The 14,955-nt window shown below is 39.5% G+C and overlaps 1 protein-coding gene across 2 annotated transcripts in view; it reads right to left on the bottom strand.

Annotated features, from left to right (window-relative positions):
* Positions 1-14,955, bottom strand: part of LOC142499589 (bile salt export pump-like) — a 71,190-nt gene extending 56,235 nt beyond the window's left edge. Inside the window, exons 1-6 of one of the 2 annotated variants that reach the window (XM_075609143.1) lie at positions 14,777-14,955; positions 14,202-14,554; positions 6,757-6,859; positions 4,909-4,927; positions 3,862-3,906; positions 3,719-3,770 (exon numbers count right to left, since the gene is read on the bottom strand). In XM_075609143.1, coding sequence (XP_075465258.1) covers positions 3,719-3,770; positions 3,862-3,906; positions 4,909-4,927; positions 6,757-6,832 — 192 coding nt within the window. In that variant the 5' untranslated portion in view covers positions 6,833-6,859; positions 14,202-14,554; positions 14,777-14,955. Of the gene's footprint in view, positions 1-3,718; positions 3,771-3,861; positions 3,907-4,908; positions 4,928-6,756; positions 6,860-14,201; positions 14,555-14,776 lie in introns of those variants that run through there. The other variant, XM_075609144.1, reaches the window with a different exon arrangement.

Raw genomic sequence — 14,955 nt, 5'->3', positions numbered from 1 at the left:
GGCAGAAAACAGTCACAAACCTCAATACACCCGGGTATACCCGAATTCGTGGGACTAGCCGAGCTCGAATAAAGTGTGTCGCCAGTGTAGTATTATCCACGGTGCTACTCATATGCTTCTTTAAGCAAGGGTGTCTTAAGGTGGGTCTTAAAGGTGGATAGAGGGGGTGCTAGTCGGGTATTGAGGGGAAGGGCATTCCAGAGGTGTCGGGCAGTCAGTGAGAAAGGCTTAAGGCAGGAGAGGGTTTTAGATACAAAGGGGGTAGAGAGAAGACATCCTTGAGAAGAACGTAAGAGTCAGGGTGGTACATAGCGTGAAATTAGGGCTGAGATGTGAGGAGGGGCAGAAGAGTACAAAGCTTTAAAAATTGGAGGAGAATAATTTGTGCGAGATGCGGTATTTGATAGGAAGCCAGGAGAGTGATTCCAGCAGGGGAGACGCTGAGACAGATTTAGGAAAGAGTAGAGTGATTCTGGTAGCAGCGTTTAGGATAGATTGTAAGGGATTGTAAGGGAGACAGGTGAGAGGCCGGAAGGCCGGACAGCAGGAGGTTACAGTAATTGAGACGGGAGAGTATGAGGGCCCGACTCAGAGTTTTAGCAGTCGAGCAACAGAGGAAAGGGTGTATCTTTGTAATATTGCGGAGGAAAAAGCGACAGGTTTTAGAAACTTTTTGAATGTGAGAAGAGAATGTGAGAGAGGAGTCGAGTTGGACCCCTAGGCAGCATGCTTGGACTACTGGGTGAATGATAGTACTTCTAACAGTAATGTGGAAGGAGGTAGTAGGGCCAGGTTTGGGAGGAATTATGAGGAGCTCTGTTTTTTCCATGTTAAGGTTAAGTCGGCAGAGGGCCATCCAGGATGATATCGCAGAGAGACATTCAGAAACTTTAGTCTGTACAGCAGGTGTAAGGTCGGGGGTTGAAAAGTACATTTGTGTGTCATCAGCATAGAGGTGATATTTAAACCCAAGAGATGTGATTAGGTCACCTAGAGAAAGTGTGTACAGAGAAAAGAGAAGAAGTCCCAGGAACGAGCCCTGGGGTACCCCTACAGAGAGATTGATAGAGGAGGAGATGTTAGCAGAAGAGACACTGGAAGTACGATGGAAGAGGTACAGTAAGAGGAGATCCAGGATAGAGCTTTGTTATGAATACCAAGAGTATGGAGAATGTGAAGGAGAAGCGGGTTGTCCATGGTGTCAAATGCTGCAGAGAGGTTGAGTAATATGAGCAGAGTGTAATGACCACTGTCTTTGACAGCATGGAGGTGGTATAAATTGGGAAGGTATAAATTGTTGTTTATGCTATTATATGTATTTTTGCCTATTTCCTGTCAGTTCAAGATAGAGGACAATGGGTGCTCCAATAATTCCAGTATATAGTTAATAAATGTCCATTAAAGTACATACATATGAGTCAAACTCTTGCATGGAGTGGGTAATATGATATCTTGTTTACATAATAACTGACCCTCCTGAAGGTAACAGTGAAGTATGGCACAATCACTCCACTGCGACCTCATTGGAGGTAAATGAGAATAAAACAAGAATACTACTCACAATTCTCCCAAATAGGGATTCTTCTTATTGATGATAGTATGAAATCAGAAATCTCACCCACTCCTAGAGCCTCAATATGTAAGTTGGTGGTGTGCCCAGCTGCCCAGCAGAAAATCCAGATGCAGACAAAAAAGAGATAAAGCACCTTGGATTGTGAAACGCGTAGGAGGTCCTACACCTCCTTTGGGTGATGATTTATTAGCAATAAAATATTTTTATTTTTCTACTACCTGGCTCCCTTGGCAGTGCACTGCTATTTCTTTTTTGTCTCCATCTGTATTTCCTATGTCAGGACTGAAACGTCGGTTCTCTAAGACATTTTTTTTTACTTTTGTACTAATACGGTATTTTTTGGAGTGCGCAGCTGCCTATTGTATCTTCTATGATATATTTTGGTCGGATCTTGAGAGACTTCTGACTACTGCTTGGAGGCACCAAAACATAAGGTCTGTATCTTTTGACTATTTTGTGTTCCTTTATTGTGTGCCAGGTTTCACTATTTTTATTTAGAGAACATTTTAGCAGGACAATATACAGTATAGTTACCCTGATCCACAAACTGTTGCTAAACATTAGAAGCCCTTTACTTCCATGTCATGAATGAGAGCTGAGACATGCTACAGTACTCTAAATTGTAATTTAGAGCAATAACAATTTAGAGTTACCTCTCATTTCTAAGTATGTCCTGGGCACTAAGTTATGGAATGCATTTAGACAGGAAGAGGATTTGAGGTTCACAGATCAATAGCTAAAGCAGTGGGGTGATCGTTAGCAGAAGTAAGAGCAACAAGATTCTTCAGACAAGAACAGGTTGCTGATGATGAGTCTTTGGAGACTGCTGAGTGCAGTGGGTGTTTCAATACCTTTAATAAGATGCTTAATCAGGTTTTACATTAACTCTTTGAGATAGTGAGACTCTAAGTGTTGATTAAACTAGTGTTATTGTGATTAGTGAGCAGTTACATAGTTCTAAAATAGGTAAAGGATAACTTTATACTTATTGCTACCTTCGTGCAATGTGCAAGGTATGGCCTACAGTGTTTTCTAATATTATGAGGGCAGACATTTAAGCATGTCATAAATGTTTATAGCTACTGTAAGTACTCCTCACCTGTACAGCATGTGTGACTGCACTGCAAATAAGACAGTAATCTTTGTTCTGATCGTAAAGGTTGTGTATAAAGTGAAATGTATACCTGAATTTGATATACTGTACAGTATAGTGTATAATATATGTACTGTATTTTCACTTGCTATGTCTCTCCAAAACCTCAGTGTCCACAAGGCCTGGAAGAAGGTCCACTACCTGTGAGGTGTCAATGACCTCACTCAGCCACTGCTCTATAGGGGTGCGATGCAGGGGAGCAGGTTGTACCCTTCCTGTCACCCTCACTTGGGCAGCATGGTCAGACAGCTTGCGTTTGCTGTCTACCCAGCACTTCTTCAGCATAGCAATACTGTGGACCGTGTTCCCCAAGGCATGGATATGGATGAGGATCCTGCCCCAAATCCGCTATTTCTCCCCAGTGCTGATGCAGGAGCACAAAGCTCCTAATCATTTGCAGTGGTTGCCCACCACTCCATTAATTAAAATGTCCAGCTCCTTCTCTGTAAAATTCAGGCTGCAAATCCTTGAAGCATCTTCGGCAGAAGCGCTGGTTCCAGCAGCAAAGGTGAATGCCTGTTCAGCCAAGTCAACAGTGGATCTGTTTAGCTGATATGAGTACTTCAGTTTGTAATGTGTATTTATTTGAAATTGCAACAAGGTCATGAGTGTTATGTTAGGTTACACACTAACGCACATGTGTTAATTGGAATGCACATTTTTGCTCTTCCCAATGCGCATGTGCGTGTATTGTTTAATGCGTCTCAGTGCAATGATACTCCCTGTGCATACAGCTAACGTAACAATGCTAGCTTTGCAAACGGACATTGTTTTTCCATCTCATTAGCTTTGAGGATACCCGTTAAATGGAGAAAAACTAACGGACATTGCCTAATTAGGTAACATCACGTCAGTAGGCAAAATTTTACGGAGCTTTGAGTATCTACCCCGAGGAATTAATAACATTCCCCAGTTGTGTGGATGTGGGGTATAAATGTAAATGAACAGCAACATTTACCAAGAGACAGAAGTAACTAAGTATGTTTCCTTACCAACTGAAAGAAGCCAACTCGAATACTGTCACTTTCTTTCTTGCTTTTTGACCTTTTGAAGCAACAAAAATAGTTCTACATTACAGATCATTTGCAATATGTAACATCTCTAGTGGGTCCATTATATACCAAGTTATACTTACTTGTAGTCTGTCTTTGAAGAAGCTTCTCTACTTCTATATGGATCTCTGCCCAAAAAAAAATTTCATTTTTTAACAAGTGTGCGTTTTAATGTTTTTTTGCATTTTTACAAGTGCAAGTAAAATACATCATATGAATCACTAATATAACTACAGCTGTGCAAAGATTTTGTCAGACTTAATGAGCTACAGTACGTACGCAAAATTGCCTCTTTTTTAAAAAAGTCACACATCAGTCAGAGCCACGGCCATATTGGGCGTTCGGCTTGCCCCGGTGGGATGGAGCAGTACGCGGGCCACAGCAAATCCGCAGTTGCAGAGGCGGTGCACTCTTCCCCACAACAATCAAACGGATTGCTGGGGGAGAGATCAGGCCTCTGTAAGACTTACCTTTTCCGTAGCTGCCTCCTCCATCGTGACACTGTGTTTTAATGGCAACGTGACATCACATGGTGATGCGTTGCCATGACAGTGCACCAGCAGGTGACATCATATGATGCCACTGGAAGAGGGCCAGCAGGTAAGTGAAATGCCCTGGGCCACATTTCACCTCCAATCCGCCCCTGGTCAGAGCGGAGATCTAGCACGGTCAACATTTGCCAAGTATTTTTTAATTAATGATGCTACTCCCATCCAGGGCCTGAAATATAGAGTACCCTGTGATTTATATATTTCTCCAAACACTCCTGCATAAAATGCATGAAAATACCTGAGAAATATGTTAATTTCAACCATTTGAATATACTTTGCATATCCAAATTAGCAAATTGAAGATGTCAAAATTTGTGAATGTAATTATAACCATTACAAAAAAACTGTACAAATCAATTATTACTCCAATATTTTGAAATGTTACAATTGATTTCTTATGTTTTGTATTTTAATCACTTTAATCATCTCTTGCATCCATATAATTATTTTAAGGACAAGTTTCAATAATTTGGGTTATTTTCAAATGTTTAACTAGAAACTACCCTTGTAAATCTATTGCATTTGCTCAAGTCTTTGTGTTTAACAGATTCATTGTTGTAGATCAATGAGAATACTTACTCAGTCTTCTTAACATTTTCTGTCATAAAGAAACAAATATTTTGTTAATATTAATTGATATTGTCCAATATCTCATTATGATCTACACAATACACAACTCTTCAATATTGACCAAATGCATCAGAATGATATCTCAAGTGCAAACTTTTTATCTAGGTTCACAAAAAGTAGATGGGGTTTAAATGCATAAAGCAATTTATTATTGGAAGCTCTAGCACTAAGTGAATAAAGGTGCAGTTTGTAGACTAAAGGTCAGAGAGAGACACCTATTTAATCAAGTGCTCATTGACTTGTATTCCTCCCAAAAACACTAATCTATGCAACATGTGGAGAGATATCTGAGATACTTGGAAATTATGCAAATTTAAATAATTTCAGTACACTTAGCATATTCAAATTAGCGTATGTTCACATTCATCTCTCCCTCTTTCTTTCCTTATCTCTCTTTCCCTCCCCAACATAAGCCCTATTTCATGGACCAAATTAAAAATACCGTACTTGGTGAATCGCTTTGCGATTAAAAAAGGTCAAATTTCCCCTGGTTTTCAACCTTGGATGAAACTGTCACACATCTTTAGTACTGAGTCAAGAGTTTATATGTAATTGAGTGGTAAAAGCTGCAATGATTTGGTAAAGCTTAAATTAATTAAATTAATTTGTTATCAATATTCTTCCAAACTGAAAAAATACTTTTGGTATTGTATATTTGGGACTGCACAATTAGTTAATTATTTACATTGGGCATTTACACTGGCGACACACTTTATTCGAGCTCGGCTAGTCCCACGAATTCGAGTATACCCGGGTGTATTGAGGTTTGTGACTGTTTTCTGCCCGAGTGCATTGAGTTATTTTCCAAGCAGGGATTGAAGCATTTTATTCCCGCTGGCTGCAATACTGCACAGTATATATATATAAACTGCATTACAATTCATGAATTTATGCCATCTGGTAGACACGCGAAGCATTGCAGCCTATTAAATCCTAATCATTATCATTTAACAGATCAGCCGCCCATCAGCCAGGCATGAACCCAGGCTGGGAAGGCAAATGCAACGGGGCTTGTCAGAGGTGAGGAGCGGCGCATTCCAGGTATCTGCCAGGTACATACTGGGTATTTGCTCGAATAAAGTGTGTCGGTGCAGTACTATCTGGACTTTGAAGCTCTGCATGTACCATTATGTGCTCCACAATCAGCTCAGTTGCAATGATAAATAGGGAGAAGCACTCAAGAAGAATACCCAAGTAATACTTTTTAATAGTTAAAATATCTCTGTAGGGCAATCAGTAAGTAAAAACGAGCTGCCACACCAAAAAACGTGGTTAGGAATAGTTATAAAACAAACAGTTTAAACATAGAGTATACCAATGTCTCAGAAAAACTGTATACAACACATACCAGCCTTTCATAAAAATATAGTAGCGTATTGTCCATTGGGATACAAAAATGTAAGCATACAGATATAGGACATATCGTCATTGTAGTAGAACAGGAGCACTTCCTTGTAGGTTGTTAGTAAGTTAGTAAAGTCCATCTGAATCAAAACATAGTTGGACATGTCCTTTTGTCAAGATCCTAATTTATTGTCCTATCTGAGTAGAAGATGTGAAAACACCTCCCTATAGTTTAGTGGTAGACCAGGTGATTATGGAGTCCCGGGCACTTTTTCAGACCCGTTCAGGTTTATCTGACCTGGAGTAAAGTTGTTAGGGTCCATGTATGTATTAGGTCAATTCTACCCACCTTGCCATTACTGGGATATTATGGTGAAACTGGAATAAACTGGTTGTAAAATATTTCTGTTTTAAGTGCTGGTTTCATAATAGAAAACATATTATTAATGTTACCTGATTCCTCGAGGTCAAACGATTTATTTTCCTCCCCAAGTTTCTTAATACTACGCAGAGTAACTGGATCAGGCATGATGTCCTCTTCTATCTGTCACAGGTTCTGCACAATGTAATTCAAAACGTACGTAAATTTACATGCAGACTAGTTAACTCTTTTGCTGGGTATTCCTGAACCGTGGGTGTTGGGTGGTACTTGGATTTTCCCCGATCACTCCCAAACTCTCCCATCTCTAGTCCTGACAGATAAAGGGGGATTAATAAAGCTCTGATATGGAGATCGTTGCTCAATCAGCATGGATTGCCATGGACTTGGATGGCAGTTAATGCAGATTGAACACCACTATCCCATATCACAGCTTTGTGAATCTCCCACCCCCAGACTCAGCATGTTCTACAGCTGTTTCTCCATGTCAGGGAGGCCTCTGACCTACATTCAATTTCAATGAGGAACAGAGACTTCACTGATTTTGAGAAGTAGATTCATGGCATGATGAATAGGGGCCAGAAGGCTAAAGCAGCTTTGCACTGTATTGTAATCTGTACGTAATATACGTAAACATTACAAACACGTTTTAGACCTTCACTTCCATACAACTTTATGCCGACTATAACAGAGTTGACATTGCTGAGTAAAATTATTAGCTGATTTAAACTCAAAACATGTATTCAGTTAGTGTTCAGGCTTTATTGTCAATGTTTTCTTATAATGTAGTACAGTACATTCCTTTAAAATTCTCTGTATAACATTTGCAAATCAAATTATTTCATACATTTCAATAATTATTATGTATTGATACTGTACCCATATGCAGTGTATGGGTATTTGAAACTCTAGGCAAACCTTCAGCCGTGTGCCCCCTTCCACCCTACTCCAAATAAATTAGGGAGACATGCCTTTGCTGAAAAAGAAGCACACCTGACGCACCTGGCTGGGAGATATGCTAATAACAGTTCAAAGTATATTTAAATGAGTCCCATCTAAAACTTCCAAAAAGGATTTCCATACCAATTATATAGAGTTCATAATAAGCCTAAGGCACAAACCTAATGACTAGAATGTTGTCAGACTTAACAGGACTAGAACGTATTGATACTGTACCTATATGCGGTGTATGGGTATTTGAAACTCTAGTCAAACCTTCAGCTGTGCGCTAGACTAAATAATTTGAGACTACGGAATATACCAGAGACTATATTGCCTGAAGCGCTAATAGATTTTGTCACAAGACTGCTCCAGAGCATGGTCCCCGACGAAACGGAAGAGAGACTGTTACTAGACAGAGTTCATAGGGCTCTGGGTTCTAAACAATCTGACCCTATCAAGATGAGAGATGTTATATTGTGGGCTCAACATTATGAAAGTCTCCAGAACGCAACAGTGGATAGAATTTGAAGGACACCAGATCCAAATATTCAGTGACCTAGCTCCCTCTACTCTGCTAAAAAGAAAGGAACTGCAACCGGTCACAAAGACGCTGTGGAACAACCAAATCAGATATTCAGTGGCGGCAGAGTTTATCCTCATACGGCCAGCACCGCGTTTTAAAAAAAACGTGTGCACCGTGCGGCTGTCTCCGGCCGAAACCTGGCCGGGTTTCGGCCGTTTTTTCCTGCGCCTCGGGCGCTTTCAATAGTAAGCGCCATAGCGCTTATCTATTGAAGCGCGGGAAAGCGCGGGAAACTCCGGTTTCAAACCGGAGAATAGACCCGCTGCTACCCCGCTGCGGTCCCGGCCAGCTCGCGTCTTTAGTTAGAATAAGCTGTGCCGGGACAGTAAGTGGGGTTTCCCATTTAAGCTAGTTATCTGGCATAAGGGTTCAACAATAGTGGCAAAGAATCAGGAATAAGGAGAAAAAGCACTGATCAAATTGGGTTTAATACAAAGATCTAAATCACCTCCGGCTGCGGGGTCACCCAGGAAATCTACCCATCTGGAGACAGGGGAAGACCCAGAAAGGAAGCAAGCAAAAAGACCAAGAGGACCGAGAAAGTATCCAAAAAGTAACGGAAAAATTACTACTGGCCTGTGACCAAAGGTGTTAACAGACAGAAGAATTCACATAAAGAATGAAGAAAAGGACTAGATATTTGATCCCACACAGGATCTTTTTTCATCCCTGCCCAGGAGACAAGGAAGGCCGGCTGGCCTCCGTGCAAAGTGACATTGGAGCCAGCCTCCAGCTGCGACTCATCCAATACCCTGATCTGGAGAAGAAAAGGACTCGGGAGCTCTGGAGGTTTCTTAAAAGTTACTTTCTGGTGGTGTTTGATTTTTTTTCCGTTTTGTTCAAGGTTCCAATCTGTACCCCCCCCCCCCCACACCTCTCTCCTCCTCCGTCTCTTTCTTTTTTAGAGAATGGAGAAAAAAGGGAACCCCAGCCCTCATTCAGACCTCTTTCTCCTTGGAAGTCTCTGAGAGCTAAGTAACTGTCCTTTATTCTCCGAAAATCCCACACGGGTAGTTTAGGTTAAGTAAGTTTAAAAATGTACGTAAATGTGGTTATATATAAGTATATGTTTTTGTTTTTCCACTTTCTTCTTTTACCCCTCCCCTTCCCTCATATACCTGAGGAAAGAGAGATCCTACTCGACAATAGATCAAAATCCCTGCACACATACAAAATAACACAAATGGCTAGGAAATATGGTTTAATTCTAATATGTTAAAACTAGGTACGCTGAATGTTAAAGGTTTAAACAATCCCAGAAAAAGGAAGTTAGCTTTGCAAGATTTTAATAAGCAAATGTTGGAAGTTGTTTTTATATAGGAAACTCATTTCAGGAAACAGGATTAACACAGATTTTTGGACAGAATCTTCTCTTCGAGTTTCTTCGCATCGGCGCGGGTGAAGAAAAGAGGAGTGGCTATACTGGTCAGAAGTTCGGTACCATTTACTCTTGAGGAAAGTGACTCCGACAAAGAAGGTTGGTTTTGTTCCTCAGGGGCAAATTGGGAAACACAATGGTCACACTGGCTAACATTTACGCCCCCAATGAGAAACAGGTAGATTTTTATGAGACAGTCTTCCCTAGATTATCAAAGTTTGCGAAAGGGAAAATAATTATGGCAGGAGATTTCAATGCAGTTTACGATATAAAGCTAGATAAATCAACCCCCCCCCCCAACCAGAAGGACTCTGAAAGTGCAAGATCCAAAAGAAACAGATTTAGCAAGATGTATTCAAGATATAGCACTATGGGATATATGGAGGATTCAAGACCCTAAAGAGAGAGACTATACATTTCACTCGTCACCCCATCTAGTATTTTCAAGGTTAGATAATTTTTTTATAGAACACTCACTAATTCCAGCTGTGACAGAGTCAAAGATCTATCCAATTACCTGGTCTGATCACGCACTTGTAACATGCACGCTAAAATATATCAATCCTACTAGGGTGAGACATATGTGGAAGCTTAATGACTCCCTTCTGAGAGATCATGGTGTAATTAACTAAATAAACTCACATTTAATAGAATTTTTTTCTATTAACAATACACCGGGAATGTGTCTCTCAACAATTTGGGAAGAACAAAAAGCATGTACAGTACGATGGGAAAGTTTATAGCCATTGTTTCTTTGAAGAAGAAGCTAAGGGAGTATCAATTGACTAAATGTTCAATAGACCTAGAGAGGGCTGATGATAAAAAGAACCCCACAGATGCAAATTATTAAAAATTACTTAAAATAAGGGGTGATCTGAGAATTCTGCAAATTGACAAAGCAGAAAATGCTTTAAAATGGACCAAACAATTGTTCTACCAAAAAGGTAATACAGCGGACAGACTATTAGCTCAGAGACTAAGAAAGATTACAATTTCCTCCAATATTAAATCAATTAAAATGAGAAATGGAGAAACATCATTTATAGCATACTACACATCTTTATATAATTTACAAAATAAACATGAACAAAACCCAGATATATTTAAACAACATTTAGACACTTACTCAGACTCCTGTCAATTACCAACTCTGAAAGATGAGGATAGTGTTTTATTAAATGCAGATATTTCACAAGAAGAGATACTGGAAGTGATTAAGGAACTCAAAAATCCAAAAAATCCTGGCCCAGATGGACACTTGAATAATTATTATAAAATATTCAAAGCACTTTTAGTAACCTTTTTAAGAAAACTTTTTAACTCATTTATGAAGGGTAAAGAAATTCCTTACTCAATATTGAGAGCACAAATTTCTGTGATTCCAAAACCAGGTAAGGATCATAATTGCTGTAGTAATTATAGACCTATCTCACTGATCAATACTGATATTAAAATTTATAGTAAAATTATTGCAATGAGATTAAATAAACTGTTACCTAGAATAATCAACCCAGATCAGGTGGGATTTATTTTAGGGAGACAAGCAGCCGATAAAATAAGGAGAGTAATAAAGCTCACACATATAGCAAATATATCAAAAACACCTATGTTACTAATCTAACTGGATGCTGAGAAAGCATTTGACCGAGTGAACTGGTCGAATATGTTTACAACTCTAGAGAAATTTGGAATGCCCTCCCACTGTCTCTGAATGTTCTTCCTACCTACCAATTAGATTGTAAGCTCCTCGGAGCAGGGACTCCTCTCCTAAATGTTACTTTTATGTCTGACGCACTTATTCCCATGACTTGTTATTTGTATTATTTGTTATTTATATTATTGTCACGTGTATTACTACAGTGAAGCACTATGTACAGTACATTAATGAAGCTATATAAATTTTGATATACATAATATATAGCCATGTCTGGTTTTGGCTACCAGTTTGCCCTCCCTGACATGCAAGCCCTTGTGAAAGAATTATGGACAGGGGGGTTATACAGAAGAAAGAGGGTATATGGGTGAAATGGGTGAAAATTGAGGCAAATTAGATCCCGACGCAGAATATAGATACATTACTGTGGATCCCTAAAAAGAATAGACCTCATAAGGTATACAGTCACCCGGTTATTACATTTATATGATATATTTGGGATAATTGGGAGAAAAGTAAGGGATTAAAGGGACCACCCTCACTTATGACCCCTCTATGGGGAAATGAGGAATTTCCCACAGGATGCATACTGGGTAGGAATGATATTTGGATCTTACGAGGAATATTTAGGACTAGCTGATATACCCGGCGTTGCAGGGGGCAGGGGGCATGGAGTGGTAGGGCGGGGGGGAGGGGCGTGGAAGGGCGGGGGGGAGGGGCGTGGAAGGGTGGGGGGGAGGGGCGTGGGGGCGCGCGGCGTGTGCTTGAGAGCCGTGGGGGGTGTCCCGGGCGCTCGCTCCGCTCCCCCGCTGACTGTAGCGGCGCCGGGAGGGTGAAAGTGCGGGAAACAGGGAGACACGGTGAGAGGAGGAGGTGCGCGCGGGTCACGATGACTTGGAGGCTGATGTTCGGGGAGGAAGAGGCGGAGCCTCTGGGACCGGCGGGTAAGAGAGTGGGAGATGAGCCTCCGGGACCGGCGGGTAAGAGAGCGGGAGATGTGTGTGTGTGTGTGTGTGTGTCGTCACTCCGCCTCAGGCCAATGGGAGGTGCGGGGGTGGGCGGCCCAAGGGACCAATGAGATTTCCCCTAGGGACACAGGAGATGCAGACAGGCATACAGTGCTTTCACAAATATGTAATATAAGACTAAAGATGTTATGTTTCAGGGGAAAATATATACATTTGCAGGAATACGAAAGAAATATAATATTCCATTCTCAGAGTATTTCAGATACACACAAATTAGGCATTTAATTATTTCAAAATCTTTCCCGCAAGGGGATATACAATTGAACAAATTTGAAGAGAGGTGCACAGTATAAACGCACCAAAGAGGGTTGATATCAAATATATATTCTAGACTGTGCTCTCGGGACAAAAATGAAAAACACCCGTATATGACTCAATGGGAAAAAGATATAGGAGCAGAGATTTCTATAAGAGATTGGGCAGAGATCTGGGAGGCAGCAGCGAGCTGCACCATCATCCAAGAAAACAGGTATAAAATTATGATGAGATGGTATTTAACACCGGTATTTAACACCGGATAGGATTTCACATATTTATAAGGGAGCGAGTGCGTTGTGCTGGAGAAATTGTGGCTGTAGTGACACATTATTTCACATATTCTGGACCTGCCCAAAGGTTGTTCCCTTCTGGAGGAAAATTATACTAAAGATCACCAGGGTGTTTGATGTTCCTATACCAATGGACCCTGTAATATTGATCCTAGGGAAACCAGTGCCCAATGTGTCGTATGCCACAAACAAATCTAACACATCTGTTGACAGCAGCCAGATGCACAATAACACTTCAATGGAAGCAAATAATTATACTATAATATCAAGTTTTTCAAGAGAAGGTACAACATGTTTTAGAAATGGAAAAATTGATGGCATTTATGAAAAATACTATGGATAAATTTGAAAAAATCTGTAATGCCTGGCAAAGTGCTTCTCCAGAAGACATAGCGTCACTACAAGACTTACAAATTTAAACTATTTGGAAAATACTAAAAATAATCATTTAAAATGTATGCGAGTAATGGATAAGTTATCTGAAAGATATAAACTAAACCATATTAAAAACAAAAAATCAATGATTCAGAGAAAATAAAAGGACTATTACCAAAGGGACCTTTTTTAGTGGGACATTGGAGCATCAAACTCAATATCAATTGCGCTTGTGTGTGCCTACGTATAGCCACAAATTTCTCCATCCATGTCAGCTGTGGCAAAAATACATGTATTTTCCATTGTATTGGTCCACAGAAATGGACTGAGCTTAGCATACAGATGTAAATGGTATGTACTAAAAAATAAAATAGTTCTGGGCACCACACAATCAGTGTAAAGTGCCTCATAATTGTCTGCCAATTTCAACTAGTCATAATCCCTAAAAAGACTTTTAATAGTATTAGCGCAGAATGAAGTTGCTTTGAATCAATCCAAAAATGTATGTGATGGATGTTTCATTATAAAGGTAAGCAGAATGTATTATGTTCACAGTATAGCTATTATAAATAATAATACACTAATAATTTATATATATTAATACGAATTACACATTAAAAAATATACACATAATTCAGTTTTAATTTAAATTCTATTTAAAATGATCCAATGTGTCAAAAATAATTTAAAGCATCAAATAACGCTTCTTATGTATGCTGTCTTACATACATCACATTGATATTTAACACTAAGATTTTTGATGCAACACACATTTGAGAAGAAATATATATGCATACAGTAGGTTCCATTGTATGCATTAACATTCTAAACTACAAATCAAATACTGTATACCTACAGTTTAATTACTTATAACTTAAGTTTGAATAGTTATACATGTGTAATACATTTTATTAAATATTTGAAATTGTTTGAAATGTAAATATATTTTGTATTTCTAACTCTAAGATGTTGTGTGTGGACAATAATTGAGCAAAAAAAAGTATTACTTGCCTGTGACTGTACAAATTGTGATATATATATATCTTTGCCCCACCAAAATTGGCTTCAGTACAGTTAGTGTGAGATTTGTATGTCCATAGCTGGTGCTTGGTTTGAGACTGAGAGAACATTATTTAGAATTTAAGCTTTTAAGGGGACATTCAGTGTTTGCACAAAGGTAAATGGCCGAGCGAACTCCTCTCTGACAGTTCAATGACTCTCGTAGCAAGTTTGACGTGGCGGAGAAAATCATTGTATAGAAAGTAATATGTGATTATATATTTCCAGCAGGTGATTGTCCCCATTCTTTTAAAAGTGCCAACTTCACTTCTTAGCCAAAGCAGATATTTTTCGAAATTATTCTTCTGTAATAAACAGAAAAAAACACAATCAATAGAACATTTAGCATTGACCTTGATTACATTGCCACAGCTAAATTGCAAATGACCTTGATCACATACAAAGAAGCAAGGTAATTTGTAATTGAACAGTTAGGTTTAACAGAGGTTGTTAATACAAAGATAAATCAGGATATTATGCAGAATATATCAGATGTTAACATACTGCACAGGGCTGGATTTACTTACTGGCAGTCCAGAGCACGTCAGAAGACGCTGTATGTCAAGACAGCCCAACCGAGTCTGGAAGAAGCCATACTAAGCACATTGAAAATTAGCCCACTTCTTGTGGAAATGCATTTAAATGGCTGGACGGCGTCTTCTAGTCATACTGTGCCTGTAAGAAGTCATCCCTGGAACGTATCATC

Source organism: Ascaphus truei, chromosome 7 (genome assembly GCF_040206685.1).
Source record: "Ascaphus truei isolate aAscTru1 chromosome 7, aAscTru1.hap1, whole genome shotgun sequence".
NCBI classification, from domain to species: domain Eukaryota; kingdom Metazoa; phylum Chordata; class Amphibia; order Anura; family Ascaphidae; genus Ascaphus; species Ascaphus truei.
This window is presented reverse-complemented; position numbering and strand designations above follow the sequence as displayed.